Below are 16781 nucleotides of genomic sequence, written 5' to 3'. Positions count from 1 at the left end.
ACTTTATTTCAAAATAGATTGGAATGCAGACACACATTTTCTAATGTTATTACAAGGTACAATATGGTTGAAAAAATAACTACTTTAACCTTTATTTTTAGCACTGGAACTCTTACAAATAGTTGCAATGCCAAATTATCAAATTTTCCAAATTATACAAAACCAGAAGAAAGAACTTTCCTTGTATTATGAGCCGACTGTAGTGACAGCCATATTTATTCTAACCCCATAAGTACAATGTTAGATGTTAATCTCATGCAGTTTTAACATCCTTATTTTTTATTGCAGCATTATGGGAGATGTCCCATTTTAAAGATATAATAATAAACATCCAAACACTTTTAGTTTTTTTTCTTTGCAAAATGTATATAACTAGAATATTTATACAATAAAGTACAACAAAGTTTAAGATTTTTTTCCAAATAACCAATAAAAATAACCAAAAATGCATTTAGTAAGGCTTTTGACTGCCTGGGCCACAGTCTGATCCTTGGCAAGCTTGGAAGTTTGGGTGTCGGGGGTACTGCTATGAAGTGGTTCAAAAGTTATCTGGAGGGCCGCAGTCAGGTGGTAGAGCTGACAGAAATAAATAGAGGGCTCTCACAGGCTATAAGATCAAACCCTCTTCCCATAAAAAGGGGTGTGCCGCAGGGCTCGGTACTGGGGCCAGTGTTGTTCATACTCCTTACAAACGATATGCCGCGGTACTTGGGAGAACACTGTGAAGCTGTAATGTATGCGGATGACACAACGCTGTTACTTGCTGAACACTCACCAGATGAACTCGCCGTACAGTCGTATATTGCTCTGGAAATGGCTTACCAATACTGCCATGAGAACGATCTTGCCGTGAATGCTTCCAAAACCAAGCAGCTGGCTTTCGGGAGAAGAGGGGTCTTGGTTCAAACTGTGCCTGGTGTGTCTTTGGAAGAATACTCTGCATTTCTTGGAGTAATTATAGACAACCAAATCTCTTGGTCTCGGCATATAGATGCCTTAACAGCTAAACTCAGCTCCTGTATATATGTCCTAAAGCGCATCAGACAATCAGGTAGTCTAGAGACTGCTATGATCGCCTATTATGCGCTCTTTCAGTCACACCTGCAATATGGGCTGGCTGTTTGGGGAGCATCAACAGCAACAAACACAAAACGCATCTTAGTATTGCAGAAAAGAGCAGTGAGAATACTGGCCGGTATAAACTCTACAGACTCATGCAAAGAAGTTTTTGCGACATTAAAAATAATGACTGTCATCTCCCTTTATATAAAAGAAGTAGTGTTGTATGTTGATGCAGGAACCCTCCCACAAGGCTCAAATATCCACAGCTACAACACCAGATATGCCACACACTACACAATGCCTCGCCATCACCTCACACTGTACGAGAAGACACCAGCGTATATGGGAAGAAAACTCCACAACCTCCTGCCAAATGAGCTCAGGACCTTAACGGGAACAAGACTGAAGACTGCTCTGACAGCATGGCTGATCGACAAACCTTTTTACACGCTGGAAGAGTTCCTGCAATGGAAGAACTGAAAACTGTCCATTCTCTTCTTCTTTTCATTTTTAAAATGTTTGACGCCATTGTATTTCTTGACGAAACTGCAAATAAAGAAAATGTCTATGTATATGTCTATGTCTATTTGTATACCTGTTTATTATATCTTTAAAATTAGACATCTTCAATAATTCCGAGACTAAAAATAAGGTCGTAAACATGCATGATGTTTAATATTGTTCTGATAGCACTAAAATAAAGATGAGTGGCATTACAGGAAGAAATCATTCTACAGGATTATTCTTAACAGGAATGATTATAAATACTCACAGCAGCCTTGACAGAAAGAGGATGATTGTAGACTGTGACTGTGGATGATGGACTTGCTAGCTGTAGGAGGATGTTTGTTATAGTATTGACCACCAACGGAGGTGAGTGGGTGAAATACTGACTGAAGCCACCAACAATGGTGCCTTTGTACACTTCAAAACCCATTATCATTTCTTTCTCATATTGGACCAAGCTGTTGTTAATCTTTTCTGCCAAATCTGGGGGAAATAACATAATTTGGTTTAAATAAATGTGTACATTATTTATCATATGTTATTTGGAATCTTTCCATAGTTGAAACAAAAATTTAATGTGAAGTGCAAGTCAGAACGAATTTTTTTTTGTCTGACTATTTCTACTGGGGTTAGATAGAATTTATTATTATCTAGAAACTACTAGAGTTTTTATATTGCGTTTACAGGAATCACTATCACTCATGTTGTAGATGGAGCTTATATTGGTACTGATAACTTACTTACATTAAAACATTAAACCAATATTTAACACTTTTTATTTTGTGATGTGTCTGAAGAAGATCTTTGATATCGAAAGGCCTCACAAAATAATAAAAGTGTTAAATATTGGTTTAATGTTTTAATGTAAGTAAACTATCACTCATGTTATGGTGAATTTGTTTGTTGATATTTTATTTGGCTTGGCTAAATTTGGCAAGACACTCCGTTAACACACTGTGCCGGTCAATATTGCCATATTTTAATGCTAATTTTTTTCATTCGTTACACTTTCAATATGTTTTATTTTAAATCTTATAATGTTCATGTATAGAAGAGATATCAGTTGTGTTACAGTTATTTTTGTTAGTCTCAAGACTAGTAAATGTTTTTAATATTCCCATCTTCTGAGTTCCAGGTGACAATTGGTAGATACTGTGGGACCCTAAGTGTTGTAACTCATATTCTAACCACAATTAATTCACACTTTACTAAAACCCAGATACCCAGATCACTAAAACTGATACTTGATTCCCAGTGGGTAAATGGCACATCATTGAAAAATACATAATCTAAAGTGTCAGCTTGAGAAAATTATATAATTTTATTTAAAGTAAATATGTAACCAAGTGGCGTATGTAGGACTAGGTTTTGGGGGGGGTGAATCTGATTGAAGAACGCACCACACCGGGGGGCATTTAAAATAAACTAAATTTAAATAAATTATGAGATAGGCCTAATTCTAACTAAAACGTTTAACTGTGGTATTTCAAACAAGTTGGATTGCTGTTACACAGACTTTTTTAAAGTTTCAAGGCTTGTGGGAGAATTCTATCCCCCTAATCCCCCTCATAGTTACACCACTGTATGTAACTCATTCCTTCTCCGGTGAAGTTACTATATTGAATGAGTAAAAATTGATGCCAACACAATTTTCGTGTACAACATCAAAGGCACCTACAGCCTTTCTTCATCTATCTCTACACTATATTGTGATATAAGTAACTAAATATATTAATTTTAGTAGTTAAATAATATCATATATTTGAGGTTGTACACGATTCAAGATCTTTATTAGTCTTTAGTCACATACAATAGTGAAATTGACTTCAATATAAATACTAAACTCAAAGCCTAAAGGTAAAGGAACACATAAATACATGTAGGTAGGCCTACACATTACAACACTATATACTTTTATCAACAATATCCAGATAAATTACTGACAAACTCAAATGAAATTTAATAATCACCAAATATAATAAAGTGACATAATACATAAACCTTAAAAATTAAAGTTGTTGTATTACAGGCTAAAACCTTGTCAACATAATAAAATAAATTTATTTTAAACTACTTTTTAATAGCTTGGGTGGAGTCCATGTCCTTACAACTCATTTGGTTACAGAGCTTAAGCAAGGTTATTATTTTGAATTGAGACTAAAAAATCTTGTATAATTTGAGAGCCAGTTTTTATATAGAATAATATATGTACAGAAGTGTTCAAATTCTTTTTGCTCAATACACCTAGAGTGGTGTTCACATTTATAATTAATTGTAAACTATACATATAGCAGTGTTAATATAGCATGCAATCATATACTACAGTTAGAGTGGTATTAATATACAATATATTTTACTAGGATTACGTTATTAGCTCCTCTGTTATTGCTACATTTTTATCAATTTCGATAATTCCTCTTTCTAATATTTTACATATTAAGTGAAACTCACATCGGTTAAGATAAGTTCCTGCAGGAATAAGGTCAAAGGTAGCACTTTCAGAGACCACCTGCTTCTCTATGACACCAGTAACAGTGTCATTGTCAGAGGACACTGCCACGTGGACACCTGGAAAGTTTCTCAGGCCTATCAACAGTTTTGGCTGAACGGCAATGTAATCGTGCTTCATCATCTTCATTACTGCCACTCCCATCAATGCAACAGGTACAACTATCTGTAAAAAAACACTAAATACTTTACTTGGATCAGTAATCTGTGAGTCACATTTGTGCCAGTCAGATTTCAGATGGAAGGTGAAATGGAGACTGTCGCCAGGAATTTGCTGCACTCTACCCAGTCAGTGAATCACAACTCCTTGCTTCTTATATTACATGTTCATGAGTCGAATTTCACTGTAATCAAACATCTTAAGTGAGATGCCAGCTGGGTCTCAGAAGAGCTTTTTCTCCATCCCCAAGACCAATCTGAATTGGTCGTTTGTATAATAATTGGCCAGAATAGGAAGGTCAGATTCTTTTCAAACAAACCTCAACCTCAAATCTTAACAATGTTAAGTTTGCAGCAACACAGAGTAAGTTCATTGTTGTCTGTTCCAGTGGCTAGTGTAAAATGACGCTTTTTGCATCTGTTATTTGTTTGTATGTGTTTTTAAAATGTTTACAACCCAACAATGAGTTTACATCCTTAAGTTGTGGTGGAAGCATAATAAAAATACTACTATAATAATTGAAGAATTTAGTGGTAAATGTCCAGGTGTCCCGATACCCACACAATAGAATATGAGAAATTTGAAAACGCAGGAAGCGTTTTAAATGCCCCAAAACGTGGTCGTCCATGATCAATTTGAAACGAAGAAAACCTGCAGACAGTTGCTCAAGCTTTTGTAGCCAGTCCTGGTAAATCAACTTGTAAGGGATCTGCTGAACTAGAAATATCAAGAAGAAGTGTGCAAACAATGTAAAAGCAATTACAATTTAAGCCATACTGTCCATCTTTACTCTAAGGCAGGGGTTCCCAAACTTTTTTGTACCACGCCCCCCTCTGGTTATTGGAGACCCCCCCCACACGCCCCCCTACACATATCAATAATTGTACGTATGGTGAAAATTTAAACAAGTATTACATGAAAAACGAATATAATAACTGATACAAAATTTAACATTGTTAACACAGATACATTTTCAATTTAAGGAAGGTGAAACAATAGGCCTACCTACTTACAAAAACAAAAACATAAAATGTAATTTAGTGAGATGGGGTGCGCTTGCATGTTCTGGATAAGCTGACAGATCTTGGGTTGAGTTTCAGACAAAAGCACAGCGTAGGTCACTTTCGACATCAAGTTTGTTGCGGTACTTGGTTTTGATCGCCACAAGAGTTGAAAACGCTTTTTCGCACATGTATGTTGTTGAAAAAGGCAAGTACATCCGAACAGCTTTCCCTGAAAACACTGGGGTAAACTTTTAAGTACTTTAACCAAAATGAGGGCTTGTCCATTTTGTCAAAATCGTATCTTGCAGCAGAGTCATTTTTTATTTCTATTCCCTCCTCTTGCAACTCTTCTGGCAGCAACTGTATGTCCATGTTGAACGGGTCAGTTGATAGTTTGTACAACTCCTCTGACAAGTTAGGAAAGTACCTGCTGAACTCCTCCTTGAGGTTCTTCAAATGGTCAATTATCAAGTTTTTAAAAAGCGGTCCTTCAAAAATGTCCTCAAAACATACTTCTTCTGAAACTGACACTACTTTGCTGAAACTTGAATAGTTGCTGGGGTTCATTGACACTTTACGTATCCAAAGTTGTAGTTTTCTCAACGTACATCTTTGATGGCATCCCGATGTGTTACTATATTTGAGTCTGCACCTTGCAGTCTCAAGTTTAGGTTATTTAACGTGTCAAAAAAGTCTGATAAATAGGCCAAAATCACTTGGTTCCACTAAGCTCGTTTTGTTTCTGCTGTGCCAAAAAACGTTATCACTTCATCACGGAGTTCAAATAGTCTTCCCAACATATTGCCTTTTGATAGCCATCGTACTTCTGTATGAAATAGCAGTGTTTTGTGATCACTTCCTAAATCTTCACACAGAATTTTTAAAACAGTCGGGTATTTAATGCACTGTTCTTAACGTAGTTGACTACTTTTAATAACAAAGCTTTAAAACAGCATTGAGTTCGTTAGGAAGAGTTTTTGCTGCCAAGGCTTAGCGCGTGAATAAACCAATGAATCCCAACCACATCAGCATTCTTCTCTTTGACCAACTGCACAAAGCCTGAACGAGAAACCCAGCATTGAAGGAGCACCATCTGTGCATACACCAATAAGTTTTTGCCAAGAAAGTTCGTATTTCTTAAAAAAGTCTGATACTGCTTCCATCACATCTACAGCTTTAGTAGTGGTCAACAGCTCAGTAGAAAAACATCAGTTCATCCTTCATTCTTTCGTTTTCAATGTAACGAACATATACAAGCAAATGAGAACATTGTGCTATGTCTGTACTCGTCGTCAAGCTGGATAGCAAAAAACGGTGATTTTTTTTATTGCATCAACCACCTGGTTTTTAATGTCCTTGGCCATATCATCAATGCAGCGTTTTACGGTGTTGTCTGAAAGTGGTATTTGTGATAGCTTTTGCCTACTATCAGTTCCAAGGACAACATCGGCTGCTTTTAAAATGCACGGTTTAAACAAGCGTTTCACCAATAGTGTGACTTTTCTTTTCCTTAGCAATAATAAGAGATAATTCATATGAAGCTTCAAGCACTTTTAGAGATGACTGAGCAGCAGATCCAGTGCTATCTAACTTCATGCGCTTTAAATTCTTAGATTTTGCAGCGAAAAACTCTCTAGGTTTGTCCTTTAAAGAGGCATGTTTGGTTTGACAAATGTCTCAGAAGGACGATTTAAGCCTCATCGCGTCATTGCTTAATACCTCATAGCAAATAACGCACTGAGGGTGATCAACATTATCTTTAAGCAAGGAAACAAACCCATATTGGAATATAATCGTCAATATACTTGCGTTTCTTTGCCGTGTTCATCTTCTCTGATTCAGCTTCACACCAGAACTCACACAAACACAAAAACAATTACTCCAATTCAAAACGTCGTAACAATTACAGAACACTCACAATACAGCAAACACGCTGACGATAATTCACGGAAAGCACTGTTGGCACAACGGACTGGCGAACAGACTTGTTACAACGCAAGCACTGAACAAAGTGCAAGGTTATTGAACATTGGATTGAAGATGCGGTGGGGGTAGTGGTAGGCGGGCGTGGTAGGGGTGGAGGGGACACTCGCACTCACGACAAGGCCAAATGGAGGTAACGGACGGGTTGTGGGGGGTCATGGATGGCGGAGGGGAGTATTAATTATGAGGAAATTATTTTTTATTTATTTCATTTGGGTGTCACGCCCCCCCTGGACTTCCCAGTTTGGGAACCGCTGCTCTAAGGGCTTTACGAGGATAATTCCGATAGGCGATTGGAGTTTTGTGAGACAATAATTATCCGCTCAGAGACTGATCCAAATTTCTTGCGATCAATTTTGTGGTGTGATGAGGCATGTTTTTAACTAAATGGACACGTTGACCGGCATAACTGTGTGTACTGGTTGAATGTAAATCCTCATAATGTAATCCAAGCAGAACTCAATGTGCCTGGTGTTATGGTATGGGGAGGTATTTCGAGAACTGCACTGATTGGTCATTATTTTCTTCAAGGAAACGTTAACTCAGAAAGTTACTTATGGTTGCTGCAGGAAGTAGTAGTTTCCGAGCTCAGAAACAATCCTGTTTTCAATATTAATTCGTTCATCTGGTAACAAGATGGTACCCCAGCACATTTTGGTATCCAAGTTTGAGATATTTTAAATAACACATTTAATGAATGGATTGGTCGCCAGGTACGATCGATTGGCCTGCGCACTCGCCAGATCTGACCTCATGTGAATTTTCACTGTGGGGTATTATAAAGGAGACTGTGTATGTTTCAAACCCGCAAAATCCTGATGAACTCAGAACCTAATTAGAAATGCATTTGGACTTGTTAATAACGATAAACCTTTATTGCTAAAAAATTGAGATTCTGTGCTCAGTCATTGTATGAAGTGTATACAAAATCAAGATGGACATTTCGAACAACTGCTATAACATTGTATGGTAATATGTAATTAATTTCATATTATGAATTTCTTTTCTTGCCTAAAAGTGTTTTATTCAATTAACCTATAACGCCTTTAAATTTCTGTTCTGGGGAAACTGACACATGCACTACCCTGTACAATGCACAGTATATATTTTCATTGTTAATAGGATTTCCTAGAAAAATTAAAATAATATGACCACTGAATAATCATAACTTACAGCATTTCTTGAGAATGCAAGTAAGTTTTAATAATGCTGATAAATTAAAAATACTTTTTGTAGTAAATTACTTTTCAAATGGGATATTTTTACTGAACTTACTTATACTACATGAGAAAATTAATTTAATATAAAAACATTGAAAATATGATTATAACAGTCATTTGAAATTGTTAGGTATGGTGAATTCAAGTCGTTTTTAATTTCGTAATTTTATGCACTAACATTAAGAGTAAGTTAGTTGGTTTTAATAAAAATGTGAAGCTATCACCTGTGCACAAGTTTATCATTAAGTATTTTAAAACTTTTTGATAATCTTCCAACTCTAACCTCACCAAACAAGCTTTACTGATGATTAATTTCTTTCTTAAGAAAATTCCACTATCAATTTCACACAAAATAGGTTTTGCTCTTTATGTAAATTATATCTCGCCTTCAGTACAAATACAATTTCTCTATTTTACAAAACTTGGAATCCAGAATAAAGCTAAGCTATTTGACCAAAATCACAATTTATTTTGAACATTTATTAAAAAAAGTCTTTATTTCCTTGAAAATCATTGTATAAAAATTTAAACATACATACAGTTTAGTAGTCAGAACAGAACTTACAAATATTAGAGTGCTGATCCAAGTCCTAATTCTAGTCAGGACTCTTTTGTAGACCAATGTTTTGAGCTGAACAATAAAAAGAGCATTTCCACTGATCTTCTGATCTTCCCTTACTGGAAATATTCAAACCAAGTATTAAAATTCTATATGTTGTTCACTGAAAATTGCTAATGATTATACCTAAGAGTTGTATTCAGTGATTTCCAACTAACTTTCACAGTTTACAAAAATAATTAATTAACATTTTGAACAACATTAAAGGATTGTTTTATTAGTTTTGTTTAATTTTTGTATCCAATAAAACAAATTTCTTTTCTGTAATATTTGAGTGACAATAAATAAAAATGTTGAATTGAAATTGATCAATAAATTATTTTAAATTAAAAGTAACAAGTCAAATAATTTACAACTTTTATATTAACTTACACTCCCCCATTTTCTTTTTATCCAACCTAAAGAAATAATTTAAGATTTTAATATTTTAAAATGTTTACTAAATCAGAGCTGTTAGTTATTACCTGGGTTAGCATTTTCAATATGTCCATTTGTGGATTCCAATTGTTTCTTTCCTCCTGCAATCCTGCAAGCCGAATGTTGTTAATTCAAAATAAAACCAAAGACTTGTTCATTAAAATTTGTGTGGAAATGTCAAGAGCAAGGGTTACTCCAATTTTGTATAGTTCCATACAAGCTACAATGTTTAAAATAATACTTAATAAAAAATAATAAAAATATTACCATCATATCGTTTAAAAAAAAGAAAAAGAAAAAAGCTTGTCGATTTAACATAACTCAATTTGTTTCTTCTTGTACACACTTTAACTAATCTCTAATTAAACAGAAGGTGTACATTTTGATTACATGTTGTCTAATAATAATACAAATTTTTTAATCTACTTGTAGGAGAAATTCAGAAAAAGTGCAGCATAATAAAATATGACAACATTATCATAAATGATGATGGCTGCACATTGTTGTATCACTTCAAATAATGTTAGAGTATATCTTTTTTGTTTGTATTCACCCATTGAATTATGTCTCAAATTAATTTTTCTAGTCACACCATAATTATAAACCTAAAAAAGTAAGGCAGTCACGGGACTGACCAACATAAGTGACTACTCCTTGTAACGGGCTGTGAATACATATTTTGAAAAAGTATGTTTGCTAATTATTAAATGATTATTTTTTATATTTTAAAGTAATATGAGACACTAAATTCTTTAACATAAAAAGAGTTATATTTTCTATTAATTTCATAAATATTTTTGTTATATTTTTTACATTTCATATATTGCAGTGATCACTGGCTTCTAAATATTAAAGTAATAAATATTATAACATTTTCATTATTACCGTTTATATTCATTTCTATAATTTTTTCAGTATCATTTTGGCTCTCTTAATAAGTACCATGCAGCTTCTTGATTAGTTATTTCAGAACGATTTAGCAAATTAACACTAATATTTTTAGTATTTCAACAATGTCAAATTCTGGATGTTCTCAATAATTTTTTGTGGAAGATTGCTAACACCTATATTTTAATGTTTTATTCGTGTATTCCACAACATTAGCTGCACAGAAGTACTCTTCTGTGATGAATTGAATTATTTAAATAGCATGTTAATTTAGATCAGATGTTTATATAACAGTTTATTTATGTTTCGGTAAAGCTGTCATTCTATTTTGAAATCATGTGGAAAATATAAACATACATGACGTTCCGTGACGCGAAACAAAGGTTTTTTTTCCCCTCATACATCCATAGTCCGCCAAAAGAAATAGTCACTTCAAAAATTGACTAACTTCAAAAAAATATCCTCCAGTGTGGTGGATGTGATACTGGTTCCTGTCAAACCCAGATCATCTTTACTGCTCTCCAGGACTGAGAAGAGCACTGGGAATTGAGATCCTTCTTCGAATCTGATATTGTAGTTCAGCTGGGAAGCGCTAGACAATATCATGGTTGCATCTGTGATATGCTCCTTGACTGCGCTCGTGATGGGAAGTTCGGGAGCTTCTTCCATCTTCGTGATATTCAGATGATAGCCAGTACCTACACAACCCATTCACTTATGTAAAACAAGAAAATATTAATTCTTAGTCTTAAATTTTACTACCAAATACGTAGTCATTACAGTTTTCTTCATATATTTATCGCTTTGACTTTTATATCTGTAAACACAACTAAAAAACTAACCAAAATGTTTCTTGAGGAACATAGAGGTGCCATAGCAGCTGACTAGACCATGGGCCATGATGGCTATCCTGTCTCCCAACACATCAGCTTCTTCCATGAAGTGGGTTGAGATTATCGTTGTACGATGCCCCCTAGAAGCCTATATAACAAAGTACATAATATATGATTGTTCCAATTAGTAAAAAGTATCTTATACAATTAATAGATGTTTACAACAAATTAAAAAACAGAATACTGATTGATAATTAGCAATTTACATAGCACTCACACTAAAATCACTGCAATAGTAAACAATGTAATTTTTTTTTTTTATTGTATGGATATCCTTTTAATTTGTTTTTTCAATATATATGGAATGGTTAAAAATAATACTGAAACTTCACAGTCTTATTCTTTACATGAGAATAAACGAACAATTCTTGTAAATATCATCAAAAAAGGCTTCTGTAGTGACATACAGCCAGCAAACTATTTTTCCACCATGAAATAAAATCAATTTCTAGAGGTCACTGAAAGGTACAAAACTATAGTTTCTTATGATATTTTATCTGGAAATCGGTTAAAACAATATTATCTATAACTGAAATTTTTGCAATTTTTGAATAAATAAGTAAAAAAGTAAATAAATAAATAAAAAATTAAGGTTAAAAATATAAATTTTTGCATTTGTACAACAATAACTTTGTTAGTTTACAAATAAATAAAGATTTTTGGGTAGAACTTGCATAACATTTATCTGTACTATCTAAATGTTGAAACAAATGCTTTGTTTTGATGATAAATTATTACTTGTGTAATTGTTGTTTTGTGTATAAGTGAACTGCAAATAAATGAGATTAAACTTAGGCAATAGCAGGATGTCCTTAATGTACCACACTATTTCTTTATGGTAAGGCTAAAAAAATGGTTTTGTTATTGAATGTACTTTATGTTTTATTTTCGTATATATCATCCAATCATAGCCTTGATAAACACAATGTTCAAATAAAACTTAATTTCTAATAACAAACCAATAATTCAAAAGTATGTTATTCTAAATTAAGTGATATTTACAAAGTACCCAAACAAGCTTCATTTTCAAGATTACAGTAATTATGGTCACATATGACAACATCTCTATTATATTATTTACACCATCTTGTTCAAAATTAAATTATTTAAAATTTTATATATGTTTTTATATATGAATGTACTTTATGTTTTTTTTCGTATATATCATCCAATCATAGCCTTGATAAACACAATGTTCAAATAAAACTTAATTTCTAATAACAAACCAATAATTCAAAAGTATGTTATTCTAAATTAAGTGATATTTACAAAGTACCCAAACAAGCTTCATTTTCAAGATTACAGTAATTATGGTCACATATGACAACATCTCTATTATATTATTTACACCATCTTGTTCAAAATTAAATTATTTAAAATTTTATATATGTTTTTAATATGTTCCCTCATTGACTAAAAAAATCTTAAGGCCAAGGTTAAAACTGTTTATTTTAGAATCCTTTTTTATTTTGTAGATTATTTTTTTGAAAAAACAATTAAACTTACAGATCTACCTTGTTTATCAGTTTTTCTTATATATCAAATAGCTTTAAGAAAACGATTTTACCACTACAATAATACCCTAAAGATATCATACGATTTATTTCATAAGAGGAGCTAAAATCCAGGTGGAATTTTTTGCTGGTTACATACCACTAAAAAAAAGAGTTTTTTTAAATTTTGTAAATACAATTTTTTCTTTATTTTCACATGAAGATCACCCTGTGTTAATTAATCTTAAGGTATTTATAAATTTAAATTCTTTTTGGACTAATTTACATCGCATCTTTTTGTGGAGTGTCGGATATTTATGTAAATATGTTGTTCTTGTGTAGCTCCATGTTGGTAATCAATTTCTATAGGTTCGGAAATGTCTGCTCCTTGTTGGTTAAGTCAATTTTATGTGTGTCGGTTATCCCCACATGTTGTTTATCCCAATTTGAAGAAATTTAGGTACCTCCCTTTAGAAATCCCAATTTATAAGATGTCGACATATGTTGTGTCCCACTTTGGTGTAGTAAATTTATAAGATGACAGAATGTCCTACAACGTTGTTTATACTGGTATCAATTTATACTGAATCTACATAGGTGATATCAAATTTTAAAAAGAGTTAAACTTGTAGAATGTATTGCATAAGAGTTCAATTATTTGTCTTCTTATACTCACTTTCCATCACATATTCTTAGGTCTATTAACACTCATTCACTTGTAAGAGAAGCATTTTATTGTAATGACTTCCATTTTTTCAGCACGTGGTTAAGCAAGTTTACCAATTTATTTACAAGTACAATTCCTCATACGGAAATTTGTTTCCTATACTCTGTTATTTAACTTTACACTAATTGACTTTCCATTTTGCCTCAAAGTAATAAATATAAAACAAGTATGACCATATATATATATATATGTGCTTGCATAGTAAAACGGGGTGTTTTTCCTCACAAAACTAGTTCAGAATAGAGAACAATGCAGAGCAAAAGTGGGGGATAACAAAAGTAGATCCATTCCACTTTCAATCTCGGACCCCATTTAAACTAATAGTTTAAAGTTTAATACCTCAGTTCATACTGTTTATAAAATATGAATTTTTTTTAACTGTTACAGTTTTATTATCTGAATTTACTCCAAAATATAGTTAGTTTATCTTTTCTCTATTAATTTATTCTGAGGTTCACATGTGTGATTTGACGTCATAATTAGCAACAAGACTGTATCAAAAGAATTAATATCCGCCCTCCAATTTGCCATGAACTTGTTTAAAATTTGTACTGTGTATTATCGGTTTATTAGAAAACATATACAGGGTGTTTGAAAAGTATGGGTACGGCTTAATATTTTAAAAACCATAGGAGATAACATCTATAAACTTTGCACAGTGTCATGTGGCTATGTAAACTATTTTTCCTTGCTATTACCATGACATGCCAACCATGGGGGGACGGCCCACAGAGGAAAACATGGAAATCTTAAAATTGAAGCATGGGTCGAGTGATACCTCATTTGAAAGAGCTCACTTAGTAGAGTTGAATGCCGCAAACCGCATCTCAAAAGGTTTATCCAATCAGAAATGGCGGGTTGTTTTAGGTAAACATTGTGAAGTACATTATGCGCTGCCATTCAGAAATACGACGATCCAGTCAGAACTGGATCGTCGTATTCTGATGCGGTTGGCGGAGTTTCACTCTACTAACCAATGTGTTTTCAATGACTTTTTTTAATTAGCAAATTACGTCATAAATTTATAACACAATAAATAAAACTAAAAAAACATCGGTATTTATTGTGTTAGCCGTACCCATACTTTTCAAATATCCTGTATAAAGAACCTGTTAAAATACAATACCCACTAACAACATGTCCCAGACTTGATGCCGTGATTCAAGATCCATTCCAGCTGTAGGTTCATCCAGGATTAAAATCTGTATCACACAATAAAAATCCATATAAATATTATTCCATACTCAAATTTATAGCAATCATATTTACATATTTCTTGTTTTGTTTACACTTTGTTCAGGTTTCAGTTAGCCAATGTGATAAAGAGACTGATAGATTGCAAAAATGGTGACTTTTGATACCTTTATCTTGTTGGATTTACCTGTCGGTAGTGGTTGGTTTTAAATGTCAACATTTGCTATTTTTAATATTTCTCGTACCTTCCAGAAAATAGCATGAATATCAAACTATTAAAACCAATAATGAATATCAAAAGCGTATTCAAAATTACATATATTAATATATTTATTTAGGCTATATTATATAATATATTTATTAAATTACATGACAATGTAATCTATGTTATGTAATATACATAAGAAAATTAGATGTTTATTTAACTCGTTTCATGCCTTATCTTATTGAAACAACATTACGTTCCACCTGGATAACTGAAAATAACTTACCTGAGGGCTACCCATTAAAGCAATGGCCAAACACAGTTTTCTCTTCATTCCTCCAGACAATTTTGTTATCTGCTCATTTCTCTTGCTAAATATACTCAACTTGCTCATCAGCACTGCACCATCTTGTTCCGACTGACTCATGGACAATCCTTTTAGCTAAAATCACCAACAAATTTATTTATTTAAATTAAAAATCCATATTTACAATGTGCAAACATAGTAAAGATTACAGCAAGTATAGTGCCTTTAAGTGGCTTTTTTCTCTATTTTGAATTTGTACTTTATTTAATGCACACTACTATGAACTATGTTATCCATACTCACAAGTGCCGTAACTAGGACTTGGCTTTTGAGGGGGGGGGGTGAATCTAATTAAATAGCACTCCGCATCGGGGGTATTGAGTAAATTTAAAAAAATTCTAAATATAAATAAATTGGATAGGCCTAATTCAAATTGAAATGTTTAACTGTTGTATATTTCAAACAGTTGGATTACTATTAAACATATGATTTTTAAATTTTGTAGGGACTTAGAGGGGAGAGAGTTCTATACCCCCCTCCTTCCCGCTTAGTTATGCCACTGATACACACTATGGTTATACGTTTATGAAAAACAGTAAATATCAAATACTGGAGTAGTATTGTAATATACACAATATACAATCTAACATATCAGCTATATATTTATATCCAGGCATTGCCTTATTTATAAACAAAATTGCCAACCTTATTGGCTACTAACACTTCTAGACATTATCTAAGACAATTAAAAGTAATTGAATTGGTTCTTCGGTTTGTGGTCCAATATGAGAGCTACAAACTTCCAGTTCAAATTGTTCGTTAGAATTACTTTACTATATGTTTATATAAAATCAAAGCAGACATAGATGGTTTTGAGTATTACTGCTATCCTTTCCTCAAATGTATTATGAGGCATATCCAGGAGGTAAGTGTACTGAGGCTTTCATGGCTAAAAGAATTTTTTTTTCATTATGCAGTTTTTATCTCATTGTAAACTTACCAGAGTTTTTTCCTTCCAATCGAGATAAAAGATGACTCAGCGTATTTCGCACTTGGCAGGAGATTGGATTGACATTTTTCACAAAACATATTGTTGCATCGACAATTCTCAACGTAATGACCACGAACTGGTCTCATTGTGGAGGGGAGGAATCAGGCTACGTGGCAAGAAAAAAATCATTACGGATGTCAGAGCCCCAGTACACTTACTTTCTGGATATTCATCATATTTTGACAATAAAATGTTTTTGCAACATCACTACTTGACATAATTTCAATGGTCACTAGACATTTCTGTTAATATTATAGTACAAAAATAAGTTAAGTTGTTGAAAAGCTGACTGTACATTCTGTTAAACTGTCAAAACTCACCATGCCAAAAAATATTAGATGCTCACGAACTGTCAAAAAAGAGAAGAGTAAATCGTGTTGTGGACACAAACCAAGGTTGGATCGAAACTCGTCCATGTTGTCAAAAATACTCTTGCCCCTCACAACCACCTTGCCCTCGGAGGGTGGTAAGAAGCCTGAGAGCAAACAAAACAATATCAGTTTTTTTTCATTGTTCATGTCAATCAACACACAAAACCATGAT

The 16781-nt window shown here is 33.2% G+C and overlaps 1 protein-coding gene across 4 annotated transcripts in view; it reads right to left on the bottom strand.

Moving 5' to 3' along the window:
* The window catches only part of LOC124365098 (retinal-specific phospholipid-transporting ATPase ABCA4-like), a 60614-nt gene that overhangs the window by 18752 nt on the left and 25081 nt on the right, over positions 1-16781 (bottom strand). For all 4 annotated transcript variants that reach the window (XM_046821037.1, XM_046821036.1, XM_046821038.1 and 1 more), the window contains 9 exons: positions 16559-16713; positions 15167-15322; positions 14612-14683; positions 11211-11349; positions 10817-11066; positions 9528-9589; positions 9010-9122; positions 4021-4243; positions 1835-2052 (listed from right to left, as the gene is read on the bottom strand). In XM_046821037.1, coding sequence (XP_046676993.1) covers positions 1835-2052; positions 4021-4243; positions 9010-9122; positions 9528-9589; positions 10817-11066; positions 11211-11349; positions 14612-14683; positions 15167-15322; positions 16559-16713 — 1388 coding nt within the window. The remainder of the gene's footprint in view (positions 1-1834; positions 2053-4020; positions 4244-9009; positions 9123-9527; positions 9590-10816; positions 11067-11210; positions 11350-14611; positions 14684-15166; positions 15323-16558; positions 16714-16781) is intronic.

The sequence above is a fragment of the Homalodisca vitripennis genome, chromosome 6 (genome assembly GCF_021130785.1).
Source record: "Homalodisca vitripennis isolate AUS2020 chromosome 6, UT_GWSS_2.1, whole genome shotgun sequence".
In the NCBI taxonomy this organism is placed as follows: Eukaryota; Metazoa; Arthropoda; class Insecta; order Hemiptera; family Cicadellidae; genus Homalodisca; species Homalodisca vitripennis.
The sequence above is the reverse complement of the archived record's forward strand: the minus strand, read 5'-3'. Positions and strand labels throughout refer to the sequence as shown.